The sequence below is a fragment of the Phyllobates terribilis genome, unplaced genomic scaffold, assembly GCF_046119375.1.
Source record: "Phyllobates terribilis strain yellow unplaced genomic scaffold, ASM4611937v1 Scaffold_29__1_contigs__length_15306474, whole genome shotgun sequence".
NCBI lineage: Eukaryota > Metazoa > Chordata > Amphibia > Anura > Dendrobatidae > Phyllobates > Phyllobates terribilis.
Window position 1 is genome coordinate 15,133,038 of NW_027362789.1, and position 17,929 is coordinate 15,150,966.

Genomic DNA, 17,929 nt, shown 5'->3' on the forward strand with positions numbered 1-17,929 from the left:
GGGCAGGAGGTGTGGCATGCATAGGATTCCTGACCAAGAGACCTCCCACCTGCTCTCAGACATAACATTGCTGTTACTGTGGAAACCAGATCCCTGGGGTGCCACATAACGGCAAAATCAAACCGGGCAAAAAATACAAGGCCCACCAAGCCTGTCTGGTGTTTAAGCACTTAGCACCGTCAACGTACAACAGGTTCTTATGATCGGTCAAGACAGTCACCTTATCTGCTGGACCTCAAATTGACATTTCTCCAGTTTAGCAAATAAATGGTTGTCACGTAGAGCCTGAAGAAACTCTCTGACATGCTTGTGATGCTCCTCCAGAGTATGTGAATAAATCAATATGTCATACAGGTAAATCACCACAAGTCTACCCACTAGTGAGCAAAAAATATTATGATATTTTAAAAGACTGAAGGTGCATTGCTTAACCCAAATGGCATCACCAAATTTTTAAAATGACACTGGGCCTAATGAATGCGGTCTTCCGTTCGTCACCCTGATGTATGAGTATAAAGTTATATGCCCCTCTCAAGTCAAGTTTGGAAAACCATTTAGCTCCAGATAATTGCTTAAACAGGTCCGGTATAAGGGGCAAAGGACAGGGATTGTGAACCGTGATTTTATTAATCTCTCTAAAATTCAAGCACGGATGCTACTCTCCATCCTTTTTTTAACAAGTAAAAACCCCCACTACAACTGGAGAGGTGGATGGCCGTATATGACCCTTAGGGCAGAGACACACTGCCGTATAACTCGTGCGAGGATCGCATCGCACTGAATTGACTGGCCCGCACCTCTCCTGACCTGAACATGACAGCATGATGGATTTCTTTGCAGCTGTCAAGCTCAGGTCAGGAGAGGTGTCGGCCAGTATGAGGTTCGAGGCGATCCTCGCAGGAGAAGTACGGCCATCTGTCTCTGCCCTCAGCCGGACTCTTCTGAATATAGTCTATCAAGGCCGCCCTCCCTGGAAAGGGTTAAACAAACTAGATTTCGGCCTTTTAGCTCCTGGTATGAGGTGGATAGCACAATCATATGCTGCCATATAGTAGACGTCCGGTAACTGGTGATAATCACCTCATGTGTCGTCTATTTGTCTCCAAGCAGGAAAATCCCACGTTACATTCACACATAAAACTGTAGAAAAGGCGGCGCGGGGTAATTGTGCCAGTAGTGAGGGGCAAATAATGCCGGAAATGTCACTGACTGCGGAGACGTCTCCATGTAGCGTCTTCACTCCGGATATCACTGTACAGGAGCCGCACTGTTCACACTGTGCATCCACTGAGGCCCCTGATCATGTGACCCCTGACTCCTCCCCTCCTGTGACCTCATCACAGGTCCTGTGTGCACAGAACAGCCATATATGTGGTGGCGGCTCTGCAGGTGGAGGTATGTGGAGACCCCCATTACTGGGTGCAGGGGGCATTAACCCCTTCAGCACGGAGACTCTTTTGGGGTCTCTGTGTGGTGTGAACAGTGAGGTAACAGTTGTGGACAGAATGCGGCTTAGCTGGTTCCCGTCCACATTAGATCCATTCAGACGACTGCAGGATGAAGGACAGAAGCCCAGAGAAGTCCTCACACAACGCCATTATTCCTCTCCTAGCTCCAGCACAGTAATGTAGATGCTAGTGATGACATTCGGGGGATTTGCAGGAATATGTGGCAGATACTTGCTGGATCTTCTGCTTTCTGGACCGGTTCCACTTGTAAGTCTTATTAACCCTTTCACCCCAGAGTCTGTTTCACCTTCCTTACAGGTCACTTTTTTCAATTCTGACCAGTGTGTGAAGAATTAAAGCAATGGCAAAGGGAAAAAATTAAAATGTTACTTTTTCCCACAAAAATCTTACTTTACCCCCAAATTTTGCATTTTCAAAAGGGTAACAGGAGAAAGTGCATCATACAATTTGTTGTGCAATTTTTCCTGAGTAAGCCGATATCCCATTTGTTGTAGGGAAACTTCTGTTTGGGTGTACGGCAGGGCTCGGAAGGGAAGGAGATCACTTGACTTTTTGTATGCAAAAATGTCTGGACTCGAGAGCGTACCCCATGTCGGGTTTCCAGATCCCCTGATGTGCCTATACAGTGGCAACCCCCCACAAGGGACACCATTTTTGAAGCTAGACCCCTCAAGGAATTTATCTAGTTTTGTGGTGAGCACCTGGAACACACAGGTGCTTCACATAATGTTATAAAAAGCCGAAGACGAACAACTCCCATACACAAACTATAATAATTATGTTATTGAACATATATTAAAAAGACAACAATTAAAAACAAAACCAGAATTAAAAAAGGGAAATCTACTGCAAATGAACAAGTAACAGGTAAAAAAGTTTTACTTGTAGTTTATGCCAGATGTGAAAATACATATATAGATCCATATGGAGAAATATCTAATAAACACTAACTATATGATTACTTCATACATATAAATATAAAGTGCATAGTGCATGTATGAGCACCACATATCTGTTAGTAGGGTCAGTTCATTTTTTAATGTCTCCCCCGAGTGGGACCATATGGAATCTTATGAAGACTCCAGAAATAAAGATATTTGGTCTCATTCAAAATCCATCACGGCTAGTTGCTAAGGTTATGCTACACAAATACAAAATTATTATTATTATTATTTATATAGCTCCATTGATTCCATGGTGCTGTACATAAGGAGGGGTTACATACAAAATACAGATATCACTTACAGTAAACAAACTAACAATGATAGACTGGTACGGAGGGAAGAGGACCCTGCCCTTGTGGGCTTACATTTTACTGGATGGTGGGGAAGGAGACAGTAGGTTGGGGGGATTGCAGTAGCTCCGGTGTTGTTGAGGTGGCAGCAAGCAAGGTCATGGCAGGCTGTAAGCTTGTTTAACCGGTTCCCGACCGCCCACTGTAGATAAACGTCGGCGCTTGCCGGGCTCTGTGCAGTGCCGACGTTTAAAAACGGTGGGTGGTCTCGCAGTGCTCAGGACCCCCAGGGTCCTGCAAGCACTGCGATTCCGGTGCAGAGCGTTAACTCTGACAGGGTACATCATCGGGACCTGATTAGATCAGGTCCCAGTGATGTTAACCCTTTGCTGTCTTCTATATGCTGTGATCTATAGTGATCACGGCATATAGGAGACAGCAGGAAGAGAGGGGGTCGTCTTACTTACCTCCGAAGACCTCCGTTTCGTTTGAGGACCTGGGGTTGCTATGGCAGCTGGAGGTCACATGACCGCCTCCAGCTCTGCCATATATGGTGTCCTTCCTGTCTGACTTCAGCCTGTATGTAGCTGAAGTCAGACAGGAGACTCTGACTGAAACAGTCAGTGAAGATCTCATATAATGTAATATATGTGTATTACATTACATGAGATCAGTGATCAGAAAAATAAAAATTAATGTCCCATACAGGGACTAAGTAAAAATGTAAAAAAAAGTAAAAAAAAAGTTTTTAAACTATTAAAAAAAAAAATCACAAAATAAATAAAAATAAATAAATAAAATATTAAACCAATAAATCCGTAAATTATTACAAAACCAAAAAAAGTACACATATTTGGTATCGCCGCGTCCGAAACAACCCGAGCTATAAAACTGTCTCACTAATTAACTCCTTCTGTGCACACCGTAATAAAAATAAATAAAAAACGAAGCAAAAAAATATGCTTTTTCATCATATCGCCAAACAAAAAGTGGAAAAAAATGCGATCAAAAAGCAGAATAGAAATAAAAATGGTACCACTGAAAACGTCATCTTGTTCCGCAAAAAAAAGCCGCCATACAGCTCCATCAGCCAAAAAATAAAAAAGTTATAGCGCTCAGAATAAAGCAATGCAAAAAAAATATTTTTTTTCTATAAAATTGTTTCATTGTGTAAAAGCGCCAAAACATGAAAAAAATACAGTAAGTGTAGTATCGCTGTAAACGTACTGACCCGAAGAATAACGCTGCCTGATCACTTTTACCACACGCAGAACGGCATAAAAAAAAACTCAAAAAACAATTCCTGAAGTGTTTGTTTTTGTTAACTTTACCTCCCAAAAAACGGAATAGAAAGCGATCAAAAAATGTCACGTGCCCAAAAATGGTTCCAATAAAAATTTCAACTCGTCCCGCAAAAAACAAGCCATCACATGACTCTATCGAAAAATTATAGCTCTCAAAATATGGTGATGCAAAAACTAGATTTTGCAAAAAAAGCGTATTTTAGTGTGTGACAGCTGTCAGTCATAAAAACCCGATATAAATCTGGTATCTCTGTAATCGCACCGACCCGAAGAATAAAGTAATCTAATCAGTTATATCACACTAGGAACGGCATAAAAAATAAATAAAACAAATATTATTCACCTGCTACTGATTTGTTTATTATGTCTCCCAAAGATCCCAGTAAGGCTCTGCTCACATTTATCCTGTGCTCTGCGCTGAGCACTTACACCAGAGTTTCCGTGTAAATCTCTGAAATACGTGATTCAGCCAGAACCCATGATGGAAGATTCCCTGTAATGAGGCAGATATAGGCCACTGTGGATGCCGTCTAGCCTGGGATCCCACGGTGTCATTTGTTTTAGGCGTGCATAAAAGTGCGGTTGGCCACAGTTTTGTGCACTTCTGAAAAAAAGGACACCGCTACACAGAGGCCAGACGGTGTCCAGAGTAACTCTGCTGCCTCATTACAGTGAATGGATCCTGCAGGGGTTTCATCTGAATTACATCACTTGGAAAATTAGATGGAAACCCCGATGTAAGTGCTCAGCCTAGAGCGCCGGATAAATGTTACGTAAAATGTTCCCAATAAAAGCTTCAACTCAGTCCTCAAAAAAAGCTAGTCCCCACTCAGGTCCATCATCTGTTAAAAATATAAGGGACTTCCAAGTTACTGGTAGCAGAAAGGCTCTGGAAAAGCAAAATGGTCCTTGCCCCCCAAAAGAAATTCAGAAAATTTTGTGCTCCCAAATCCAAATGCCTTTTCTACAATAATTTGTTCTCCAATTGTCAAATAGCGCTCCTTCCCCCTCAAATCTCACCGTATGGCTAAGTGGTACGATACAGCCACATATGGGGTATTGACACTTTTAGAAGAAATTGTGTGACACATTTTGGCACCATTTTTACCCATTACCCTGTGTGAAAATGTAAAATCTGAGGGTAAAACATTTTTTTGTGGTAAAAATATAATTATGCTTTTTTCACTGCCCAATGGTATAAATTTAAAAATTAAAAAATGCTCACTACTTCCCTAGATGAATTCCTTGAGAGGTGTAGTTTACAAAATGGGGTCACTTGTGGGGGTTTCTGCTGTTTTGGCATGTCAGCGACTCTTCAAATGTGACATGGTGTCTGCTGCCTATCCCAGCCAACATAGCGCTTCTTTCTCTTCCGAACCCTGCCGTACACCAAAGCAGTGGTTTTCCCCCACATATGGGGTATCGGCGTACTCAGGAGAAATTGTACAACAAATTTCATGGTGCAATTTATCCTGTTACCCTTATGATAATGCAAAATTAGGGAATGAAAAACATTTTTTATGGGAAAAATGTGAAAATTTTATTTTTACGGCTCAATATTATAAACTTCTGTGAAGCAGCTGGGGGTGCAAGGTGCTCACCACACATCTAGATAAGTTCCCTAAGGGGTATAGTTTCCAAAATGGTGGCACTTGTGGGGGGTTTCCACAGTTTAGGCACATTAGGGGCTCCCCAAATGTGACACGGCGTCCGCTAATTATTCAAACAAATTTTACATTCAAAAAGTCAAATGGCGCTCCTTCCCTTTCAAACCCTGCCATGTGCCCAAACAGTAATTTGCCTCCACATATGGGGTATCAGCGTGTTCAGGAGAAATTGCATAACAAATTTCATGGTGCAATTTATCCTATTACCCTTATGATAATGCAAAATTAAGGGATGAAAAACGGTTTTGTGGGAAAAATGTGAAAATTTTATTTTTACAGCTCAATATTATAAACTTCTGTGAAGCACCTTGGGGTTCAAGGTGCTCACCACACATCTAGATAAGTTCCCTAAGGGGTCTAGTTTCCAAAATGGTGGCACTTGTGGGGGGTTTCCACTGTTTAGGCACATCAGGAGCTCTCCAAACGCAACATGGCGTCCGCTAATTATTCAGACAAATTTTACATTCAAAAAGTCTAATGGCGCTCCTTCCCTTCCGAACCCTGCCGTGCACCCAAACAGTGGTTTTCCCTCACATATGGGGTATCAGCACGCTCAAGAGAAATTGCACAAAAAAATTTGGGGTCCATTTTTTCATGTTACCCCTGTAAAAATAAAAAAATTGGGTCTAAAGTAACATTTTTGTGAAAAAAGTTAAATGTTAATTTTTTTCTTCCACATTCCAAAAATTCCTGTGAATCACCTGAAGGGTTAATAAAGTTCTTGAATGTGGTTTTGAGCACCTTGAGGGGTGCAGTTTTTAGAATGGTGTCACTTTTGGGTATTTTCTGTCATAAAGACCCCTCAAAGTGACTTCAAATGTGATGTGGTCCCTAAAAAAATGGTTTTGTAAATTTTGTTGGAAAAATGAGAAATCGCTGGTCAACTTTTAACCCTTATAGCTCCCTAACAAAAAAAAATTTGGGTTCCAAAATTGTGCTGATGTAAAGTAGACATGTGGGAAATGTTATTTATTAACTATTTTGTGTGACATATCTCTCTGATTTAAGGGCATGAAAATTCAAAGTTTGAAAATTGCAAAATTTTCAAAATTTTCGCCAAATTTCCGATTTTTTCACAAATAAACACAAGTGATATCGAAGAAATTTTACCACTATCATGAAGTACAATATGTCACGAAAAAACAATCTCAGAATCAGGGGAATACGTTGAAGCGTTCCAGGGTAATTACTTCATAAACTGGCAGTGGTCAGAATTGAAAAAATTGGCCCGGTCACGAAGGCAAAAACAGGCTCTGGCGCGAAGTGGTTAAAGAGATGTATTTTCAGGTTCCATCTGAAGGATAAAAGTGTGGTGGATAATCGGACGTGTTGAGGCACAGAATTTCATAGGATGAGGGATATTCGGACGAAATCTTGGAGGCGATTAACCTCCACCTCTAGAGCCGCCACCACATATATGGTTGGTAGAGACTAAATCCAAGTCGACAAAATACAACTAGTGCTGTGATAGGGTAACAAGAGGTACACAATGTATTCACATATATATTATAACTCCTACAGAGCCATCTATAATTGTTTAGCACAGGCTTTTGCAGAGTCTTTGTACTACCAGTAACGTGGAAGCCCCATATATTTCCATTGACAGAAGACGCACCTGAGCGGGGACTTGCATTTTTTGTAGATTGAATTGAAGCATTTTTTGAAAACATTTTACATAACATTTTCGATCACATTTATCCTGCGCTCTACGCTGAGCACTTACATTGGGGTTTCCATCTACAGTGGGGGAAATAATTATTTGATCCCTTGCTGTTTTTGCAAGTTTGCCCACTGACAGAGACATGAACAGTCTATAATTTTAAGGGTAGGTTAATTTTAACATTAAGAAATGGAATATACAAAAAAATCAAGAAAATCACATTGTATAAATTAGATATTTTTTTGCATTTGGCAGTGAGAAATAAGTATTTGATCCCTCTGGCAAACAACACTTAATACTTGGTGAAAAACCCTTGTTGGCAAGCACAGCAGTCAGACGTTGTTTGTAGTTGATGATGAGGTTTGCGCACATGTCAGGAGGAATTTTGGTCCACTCCTCTTTGCAGGTCATCTCTAAATCATTAAGATTTTGAGGCTGTTGCTTGGCAACTCAGAGCTTCAACTCCCTCCATAAGTTTTCTATGGGACATGAACCCATCTATCTTCCTTTCAGTAAGGTGAAGTCATCTTGTCCCCTTTGCAGAAAAGCACCCTCAAACTATAATGTTTCCCCCACCATGCTTCACGGTTGGGACGATGTTCTTAGGGTTTTACTCATTCTTCTTCTTCCTCCAAACATGGCGAGTTGAGTTAATGCCAAAGAGCTCAATTTTTGTCTCATCTGACCATAGCACCTTATCCCAATAACTCACAGAATCATCCAGGTGTTCATTGACAAAATTCAGACAAGCCTGCACATGTGCCTTGCTGAGCAGGGGGACCTTGAGGGCACTGCAGGATTTTAAACCTTTAAGGTGTAATCTGTTACAAATGGTTTTCTTGGTGACTGTAGTCCCAGGTGCCTTGAGATCATTAACAAGTTCCAGCTCGTGTAGTGTATAGCCTGATCTCTCACCTTCCTCATGATCAAAGATACCCCACGAGGTGAGATTTTGCATGGTGCCCCAGATCGATGTCGATTGACAGTCATTTTGTATTTCTTACATTGTCTTACTATTGCACCAACAGTTGTCTCGTTCTCACCCAGCGTCTTACTTATGGTTTTGTAGCCCATTCCAGCTTTGTGCAGGTCTATAATCTTGTCCCTGACATCCTCAGAAAGCTCTTTGGTCTTGCCCATTTTGTAGAGGTTAGAGTCTGACTGATTAATTAAGTCTGTGGATAGTAGTCTTTTTCAGGTGACTATATAAGACAGCTGTCTTTAATGCAGGTAATGAGTTGATTAGGAGCGTCTAACTGGTCTGTAGGAATCAGAACTCATAATGGTTTGTAGGAGATCAAATACTTATTTCTCACTGCAAAATGCAAATAAATTTATCTAATTTATACAATGTGATTTTCTTGGATTTTTTATGGATACTCTATCTCTCAATGTTAAAATTAACCTACCCTTAAAATTATAGACTGTTCATGTCTTTGTCAGTGGGCAAGCTTACAAAAACAGCAAGGGATCAAATAATTATTTCCCCCCACTGTAAATCTCTGAGTGACATGATTCAGATAAAACCCATTCACTATAATGAGGCAGCAGAGTTACTGTGGACTCCATCTCGTCTGTGTTTAGCGTTGTCTTTTTTTCAGAAGTACACAAAACTTTGGTCTATTGCGCTTTTATGCACGCTTAAAAATATGGACACTGCCAAATCATAGGACAGAATTGAGTCCACAGTGTCTTAATCTGCCCTATTATAGGGAATCTTCCACCGGGGGTTCCATCTGAATCACATATTTCAGAGATCTACACGGAAACCCTGATGTAAGCGCTCAGCGTAGAGCGCAGGATAAATGTGCGCCAAGCCTTATTGCGATCTTTGGGAGGAAGAATGAACAAATCAACAGCAGGTGAAGAATAGTTTTTATTTATTTTTTATGCCATTCCTCATGTGGTATAAATGATTAGACGACTTTATTCTATGGGTCGGTGCGATTACAGCGATACCAGATTTATATTGTTTTTTATGTTTGGCTGCTGTCACACACTAAAAGATCCTTTTTTTTTTTAGAGCTATAATTTTTCATTATCTCTGCCTACAGAGTCATTTAAGGGCTTGCTTTTTGCGGGACGAGTTGATGTTTTTATTGGTACCATTTTCGGGCACATAACATTTTTTGATCGCTTTCTATTCCGATTTTTGGGAGGCAGAATGAACAAAAACAAGCAATTGTTTGGATTTTTTTATCTTGTTCCGCGTGTGCTAAAAGGCAGCTTTATTCTTCTGTTCAGTATGATTACAGCGATACTACAATTATATCATTTTTATGTTTTGGCGCTTTTACACAATAATAACAATTTTATAGAAAATTAATCATTTTTGCATCGCTATATTTTGACAGCTATATTTTTTTTCTTCTCTGCTGACGGAGCTGTATTACAGCTTGCTTTTTGCGTGACAAGATGATGTTTTTTGTGATACAATTTTAATTTAAATTTAACTTTTTGATGGTGTTTTATTTCACTTTTTTGGCGGCTTCATGAAAAACCATAGTTTTTTGCCACCTTTTTTATTTTTTACACTGTTCACTGAAGGGGTTAACTAGTGTGACAGTTTTATAGATCAGATCGTTCTGGACGCGGTATTTGAGTACCAGGGGGTGACAGTACGAGAGACATAACCAGTCCGTGATGAAAGCACTGGAATTCTGCCTGATCAAAAATTTATTTTTATTCAATAAGGAGTACTTCCACCAGCTCAGTGGCACCGCGATAGGCAGTCCGTGTGCACCATCGTATGCCAACCTGCTCCTGGGCTAGTGGGAGGAAACTATTGTTTTTGGTGACACTTCGCAGTGCCCTGAGGAGAGTATTATCATGTGGCTCCGCTACATTGATGATATCTTTGTCATCTGGAAGGGCACTGAGGAGACGTTCAAGGATTTTGTCAAGAAACTCAATGTCAACAATATTGGGTTACATTTTATGTATGAGTTGAATTCATCTAGCCTGGCCTTTTTGGACATTAAAATTGAGATCAATTCCAAGGGTGAAATTATCACTAAGACCCTTAGGAAAGAAGCGGCCACAAATTCCCTCCTGAAGTGGGAGAGCAACCATCCGGCGCCCCTCAGGAGGGAAATCCCCAAGAGACAATATTTAAGAATGCACCAGAATTGCTCTACCTTGCGGTCCTTCAAGAAGCAGGCAGATGACCTCAAGATAAGGTTTAAAGACAGAGGTTACCCCGAAATAGCCTTGAGGGAGGCATACAACGAGGCCTTAAAAAACCCGATCAAAGTGAAACTACACGATTCGTCATGAGATATTGCAATAGAGAGGAGGAGATTAGATCAATCCTCCAAAGGAGCATTAAAGATGGACACAGACATGGATAATGAGATCACACCTTACCCACAAATCACATACCGAAAAGGTAAATCTTTGAGGGATAGACTAGTGCGTAGCCAGTATCAGCTGAGAACCACCCCAACTTGGTTGGACAGAGGAATCAAAGGGTGTTTCACATGTGGGGTAAGATGTAAGATGTGTGAATCGATCCAGTCAGGCAGAGTTCAGAAGCAATGTTACTGGTATCAGGTACTCCATTCGGCACTTCATAAATTGTCGCACTAAAGGCATCATCTATAACGGCACATGTGAGTGTGTGGTGGCGTATGTTGAAAAACAAGAAGAGAATTTCGTAGGAAGGTGGGGAAACATATACGAGATATATGGAATAAAAGAGACACACTGGTCGCTAATCACATCAACCTACTGCATCACGGGGATGTAAGGAAGATCCTATTTATGGGGGTCAAGAAAATTACATCTCCCGTGAAAGGAGGTAACTGGGATAGGTCGATTTTACAGAGGTAGACCCGTTGGATTTTCAACCTCAGAACGGTACACCCGAATGGCCTGAATAAGCATATGTCCTTAACTCCTTTCTTTGAAATAGAGGTGTCATAGGGACATATAGTCAGGGACCGCCGCCGATGAGTGGGGGCGCCATTGCGCAGGACAGGGTGCCAACCTCCACGTTAGGTAGGTGTGCTGATAGAGAGGGAAACGCTAGGGCATTTATAGATCTTTTCCACCTATTCTTTGGCTGTTTGGTTTGGTAGGGCAGTTCTGTATTGACTAGACACACCTGCCCACACTGTAACAAAACCCTCACTGGCGACAACAGTCGCTGATGGATAGCACTCTCTTTGATGTCTCCAACATCGTTGACAGCCATCATTTCTGCTCAGCATGAATCGATTTTAACCAATGAACAGCACTGAAGTCCACTGTTCCCTCGTCCAGCGTAGATGCTACCTGGTCCATGCAAGTCGATGACGCCTGTGCCTGGTGGTGTGGTCAGGTACCCTAGCAGACCACACTGATGTAAACTGTTTCGAATGGTCTGACATGACACTTGGGTGCCTCTCACCTCCCTTAAATGTGCCTGCAGTTGTGTGGCGTTCATCATCCAGTTCCGAAAGGCATTGTTCACAATGAAGCAGTCATCAGTGTGGAGTGTGGCCAAAGAATGTCCACTTCTCTGCCTTTCTGTGACTTTTCCACTCTCTCTGTATCTCTATTGCAACCTGCTGATGATGACACTCTGTGACACTCAAAGCTCAGTGACCACTTTCATCTAAAAACATCCTGCTTCAATTCTAACGCCTAAATTTTTTGGGCGATTCATGGATCAAACACTTGTTGTGAATTTTGCCATTAAGCTCCTTGTTAGAGAACAGCAAGTTGTGCAAAAAGTTCTGTAGGGTTTCTACTCACTCAGCTGCGGTTGAGGAAGGCACCAGTTTCATTAAAATGTCCAGGCTAGTTTATTAGAACTTCATAAACCACTCAGCATAAGCTAACAAAAAGACGCCCTTTTCCGACACAGTGAAAAACAGAAAGTAAATAGTTCAGACAGTGCTGTGGGTTCGCCTACTCGGGTCAGTGTCCTTTAGCAAACAGCCTGGAGGTCTCCACAGTTCCAGTCACAGATACTGAATGAGACACTTGGTCTTCATTTTATCTGCCACACCCCCAGCTGGGACTATGTGAGCCCCACTCTTTGACTGCTCGTAAACTCGGCCCTGATATGCCCTATTAACCCTCAGCACTATCTGTCCTTGAGTCTGCTTTCCAAGGCTTACATCACCAAAGCTACCAACCTCGATGATATATATCTCCCCTCAAGCACCTGTGTTACATGCACGCCGCCTAAGCTCAGATAGGGGCGAGACCGATTAAATGAATTCGTTGGAATTCTGGGGGAACAGTTATTCCGGGCGACCATAGGCTGCAGCTTCTCTGAGGCACAGGACAGATTAAATTGCTGACCAGACACATTTGAAAGAGTCCTCATAAACGGTAGAACAGTAACATTTAATGAGGCATGGCCAATGCAATGTACATGTCTCTTTGAGCAACAGGCTCCAGTAATAACAGTACAATCTTCTTTGCAGCACAGCAGTACACAGTCTATTATCCTGTAGCACAGTACAGCACAGTTTAAATGCATACACAACCACAGGCTTTTCCTTCACAAGGACTCAATTGTACACAGCATTCTTTATCCTGCATGGAGCGGGGGGGGGGGGGGTTTGATGAGGGAGACGATCCCTATGACAGGATTCCTTCCAGTCCTTATCTTCCTGGTCGACAATACTCCACACTGTTAGCTCAGGGAGTCTATCTGACCTGTGTTTAGCTTCCCTCCTGACCTGAATTCTGTTTTCTTGCCTTCTGTGAGATACAGATACAGATACAGATCATAAGCCACCTTTCTCTTTGGCTCTGGACAGACAGTAAACAACTTCCCCACAATCCCCCTGGGGCTCTGCTAAAACACTCCCCTTCTCCTGTGACTGTGTTAACCCCTCTAGTTGCTGGATGCTTCTGGAGCACAACACTTCCTGTCTCCTGTGATTCTGTTACTTCTAATAGTTGCTGAATGCTTTTAAAGCAACAGCACTACTTCTGCACGTCACACCTGTCCGGCGGCCATCTTACAGTACTGAAACATTGAACAGTTGGACATGTGTATCAAAACATTAAGAGATGGTCACATTAAAGAGGTTATCCACTGCAATGTGTAGTTGTCAGATGGATTTAAACCTAGGAAATAAGGCTTTCTTCAAATACCTTGTGTTTCCAAATGTGCCTGTGAGCGGCGCTATCGTTGTCCTCTTAGCACCATCATGTGACCCCCGGCTGCAGTTGCCTCTGATGTCTGGTGACTTCACGTCAAGTTCCGGAATTGATTGACTGGGCTGTGGGCAGCGTTTCACCACATGTCACAGCCCAGCATCGTGTGCGCTCTCTCTTCACTGCTTTCATTAACAGAGTGCCGCAAGCCCACGAGATGCTGGGCTATGAAGTGATGAAACTTCGCCCACAGCCCAGTCAATCATTGAGACTGGGACATCGGTGATGTCGGGTCAACTTCCAGTTCTGGGAGTTTCCATTTTTGCCCAATCTCTTTCTTATGGTGGAGTCATGAACATTGACCTTAACTGAGGCAAGTGAGGTCTGTAGTTTTTTGGATGTTGTTGTGGGGTCTTTTGTGAGCTCTTGGATGAGTCGTCGCTGCACTCTTGGGGTAATTTTGATCGGCAGGCCACTACTGGGAACATTCACCACTGTTCCATGTTTTTTGCTATTTGTGAATAATGGCTCTCACTGTGGTTCGCTGGCGTGTCAAAGCTTTAGAAATGGCTTTATAACCTTTTCCAGACTGACAGATCCCAATTACTTTGTTTCTCATTTGTTCCTGAATTTCTTTGGATCGCAGCATGATGGCTAGCTTTTGAGGATCTTTTAGTCTACTTTACTTTTTTAGGCAGGTTCTATTTAAGTGATTCCTTGATTGAGAACAAGTGTGGCAGTAATCAGGCCTCTATATGGCTAGCGAAATTGAACTCCGCTTCCCAAAGATTAATGGGGAGTTGGGGGGGCAATCACTTTTTCACACAGGGCTCTGTAGGTTTGGATTTCTTTTTCCCTTAATAATAAAGACCTTCATTTAAAAACTGCATTTTGTGTTTACTTGTGTTATCTTTGTCTAATATTTAAATTTCTTTTGTGATCTGAAACATTTAAGTGTGAAAGAATAAGAAATCAGGAAAGGGGCGAACACTTTTTCACACCACTGTTGGTTTTATTAGTAGATGTAAAGGAATCTAAATACTGTACAATAATCTCTTCATGTGTTCCCCTTATTATTCCCAGTAACTGTATTACACAGGATTTTTATGATGTTACATCGGCTCATCATCTTCTCATTCTGGTCTCTACAATATCGGATCCTCTTAGTGAATATCTTCTATATAAGAGAATTTTCCTGAATTACGCATCAAAGATGGATATGGACAGAGACAAGATGGCTGAGAAAATATTACACCTCACCCTAGAGATCCTCTTCCGGCTTACTGGAGAGGTGAGAGATTCTGATGACGTCACATTACATCATTCTTATCTATGGGAATAACAGATGGACAGAACTGGAGAGGTGAGGACTCTGGAAATGTCTGTAGTGAGATTTATTAATGTGTCTCTCTATAACCAGAATTACACAGTAGTGAAGAAGACCTCCAGAGAGCGCTGTCAGGACCCTGTGTCTGAGGGATGGGGAAGATCCCTGAGCCCAATCACAGAGCCTCCACCTCACCCCCTGATACATGAGGACATCAATGACCAGAAGATCCTAGAACTCACCTACAAGATGATTGAGCTGCTGACTGGAGAGGTGACACTGCTGGGAATGCTGGGACATTATACAGTAACGCTATGAAGGGATCGGGGGGATGACGGTATCATTGTATGTCTATACAAAAAACTATCGCACCTCCTGATTGTTATAGGTGCTACGGGTAAGGTACCAAACCAGAATGAAGTCTATCAAAAAACCCGGCACTCAGAGAGATAAGTAAGATAATGTATTTTTAATCAAGTGAGTACAAAATAAATATCAGACGTTTCGGTCCCTTAGGACCTTCATCAGTGTACTACAAAGTAAAATGACAAACAAAAACAAAATTAGATACAAAAAGTGGTCAAATTTCAGTAGTATATATATAAAGACAAAGTTTACATGGATACGTTTGTTTCATCCGAAATATAAATCTACCTTCTTGAGATACGACATGGAGGGAGGGAGAGATTTGGGAGGGAGTTTGGTTGGATGTCCCGTGAGAGATAAAAGAGGAAAAAGTAACATACCGGAGTAGAGGTCATGCGAGTGGACGATTTCCACTAAGGAGCTGTAAGGGAGAGGTGACTGGATTAATAGTGACCCATGTGAAGTTGAAGTAAGACATATATAAACTAGAGCAAACCTGAAATGGAAGCTGTAACAGTAAAGCTGTAATGTCCAAGAGGTATGGAGAGTCTTGTAAAGGAGACTAAAGAAGAAGAAAGGACACAATGATGAAGGAGCTATGTATATAGCTTCCCCCAAGAAAGAAGTATATGGTGGGAAGCAAGTACCTGTGGCTCTCAGTCATGTGGAGTGTCCTCAGGAGACGCGGAATCCACCGCTAGTCAGGGGGGGAGGAGATCTCCAAGGTATACCCCTTGTATTTATATAGGAGAGGGAGAAGTGGTGAGAATCGCCGCAGGCGTGTGCGTACGAGAGGAGACCCGAAACCGGAAGTGACGCGACGTGTGCGTCATGGGGTCCGTGGTCAGGTGCTGACCACGGACCCCATGACGCACACGTCGCGTCACTTCCGGTTTCGGGTCTCCTCTCGTACGCACACGCCTGCGGCGATTCTCACCACTTCTCCCTCTCCTATATAAATACAAGGGGTATACCTTGGAGATCTCCTCCCCCCCTGACTAGCGGTGGATTCCGCGTCTCCTGAGGACACTCCACATGACTGAGAGCCACAGGTACTTGCTTCCCACCATATACTTCTTTCTTGGGGGAAGCTATATACATACCTCCTTCATCATCAAGTGGTGAGAATCGCCGCAGGCGTGTGCGTACGAGAGGAGACCCGAAACCGGAAGTGACGCGACGTGTGCGTCATGGGGTCCGTGGTCAGGTGCTGACCACGGACCCCATGACGCACACGTCGCGTCACTTCCGGTTTCGGGTCTCCTCTCGTACGCACACGCCTGCGGCGATTCTCACCACTTCTCCCTCTCCTATATAAATACAAGGGGTATACCTTGGAGATCTCCTCCCCCCCTGACTAGCGGTGGATTCCGCGTCTCCTGAGGACACTCCACATGACTGAGAGCCACAGGTACTTGCTTCCCACCATATACTTCTTTCTTGGGGGAAGCTATATACATACCTCCTTCATCATTGTGTCCTTTCTTCTTCTTTAGTCTCCTTTACAAGACTCTCCATACCTCTTGGACATTACAGCTTTACTGTTACAGCTTCCATTTCAGGTTTGCTCTAGTTTATATACGTCTTACTTCAACTTCACATGGGTCACTATTAATCCAGTCACCTCTCCCTTACAGCTCCTTAGTGGAAATCGTCCACTCGCATGACCTCTACTCCGGTATGTTACTTTTTCCTCTTTTATCTCTCACGGGACATCCAACCAAACTCCCTCCCAAATCTCTCCCTCCCTCCATGTCGTATCTCAAGAAGGTAGATTTATATTTCGGATGAAACAAACGTATCCATGTAAACTTTGTCTTTATATATATACTACTGAAATTTGACCACTTTTTGTATCTAATTTTGTTTTTGTTTGTCATTTTACTTTGTAGTACACTGATGAAGGTCCTAAGGGACCGAAACGTCTGATATTTATTTTGTACTCACTTGATTAAAAATACATTATCTTACTTATCTCTCTGAGTGCCGGGTTTTTTGATAGGTATCATTGTATGTGTCAGGTTCCTATAAGGTGTCAGGATGTCGCTGTCTATTTCTCCATGGAGGAGTGGGAGTATTTAGAAGGACACAAAGATCTGTACAAGGACGTCATGATGGAGGTTCCCCAGCCCCTCACATCACCAGGTAATAGACAGGACTAAATACACACAGCCTATAATTATCTGTATGTAAAGAATGAATTCAGTCCCTGTATGTGTTTCCTCCAGATCTATCCAGTAAGAGGACAACACCAGAGAGTTGTCCCCATCCTCTTCTTCCACGGGACTGTAAACAAGAAGATCCCAATTTTCCTCAGGATCATCAGGTAGATGGAGAGAAGGTGTCATGTGATCTCCCCTATGATGTGTAGACGGTTGTGAAGGTCTTGTGCTCAGTCTTGTTTTATCCACCAGTATTATATGTTTTATACTTGTGTAATGAGAACGGTGGAGATGGCAGGATTAGAGCTGATCATAGATGTGACTTCTCCATCTGTCTGTGACTTTTATAATATTTGTTTCAGGGTGAAGATCTGACCCATATTAATACTACAGAGACATACATGAGGGGTGATAAGCGGTGTAAGGAGGAGATTCCTACATATGACTACCCAGGTGAGTAGTAACCACTAAATGCAGAGAAGTCACAGATTCTTCTCAGTCACCGTCTGTGGCTGCTTTATCAGTGGTGTAGTCCGGCCGTATCACAATCGTGTGATCACCATTTTGCCTCTAGACCACAACATTCTCTTCCACCCAAAACTGTTTGAATGGCTTTGAACATTGAAAGACCTTTTCCATAG

The 17,929-nt window shown here is 42.4% G+C and overlaps 1 protein-coding gene across 4 annotated transcripts in view; it reads left to right on the forward strand.

Annotated features, from left to right (window-relative positions):
• Window positions 1–1,317: 1,317 nt before the first annotated feature.
• Window positions 1,318–17,929, forward strand: part of LOC141178647 (uncharacterized) — a 41,053-nt gene continuing 24,441 nt past the window's right edge. The window contains exons 1-7 of one of the 4 annotated variants that reach the window (XM_073660540.1): window positions 1,318–1,715; window positions 6,962–7,156; window positions 14,517–14,724; window positions 14,854–15,033; window positions 17,148–17,271; window positions 17,355–17,452; window positions 17,651–17,741. In XM_073660540.1, coding sequence (XP_073516641.1) covers window positions 14,647–14,724; window positions 14,854–15,033; window positions 17,148–17,271; window positions 17,355–17,452; window positions 17,651–17,741 — 571 coding nt within the window. In that variant the 5' untranslated portion in view covers window positions 1,318–1,715; window positions 6,962–7,156; window positions 14,517–14,646. Of the gene's footprint in view, window positions 7,157–14,516; window positions 14,725–14,853; window positions 15,034–17,147; window positions 17,272–17,354; window positions 17,453–17,650; window positions 17,742–17,929 lie in introns of all 4 variants that reach the window. The other 3 variants (XM_073660541.1, XM_073660539.1, XM_073660538.1) reach the window with 3 other exon arrangements.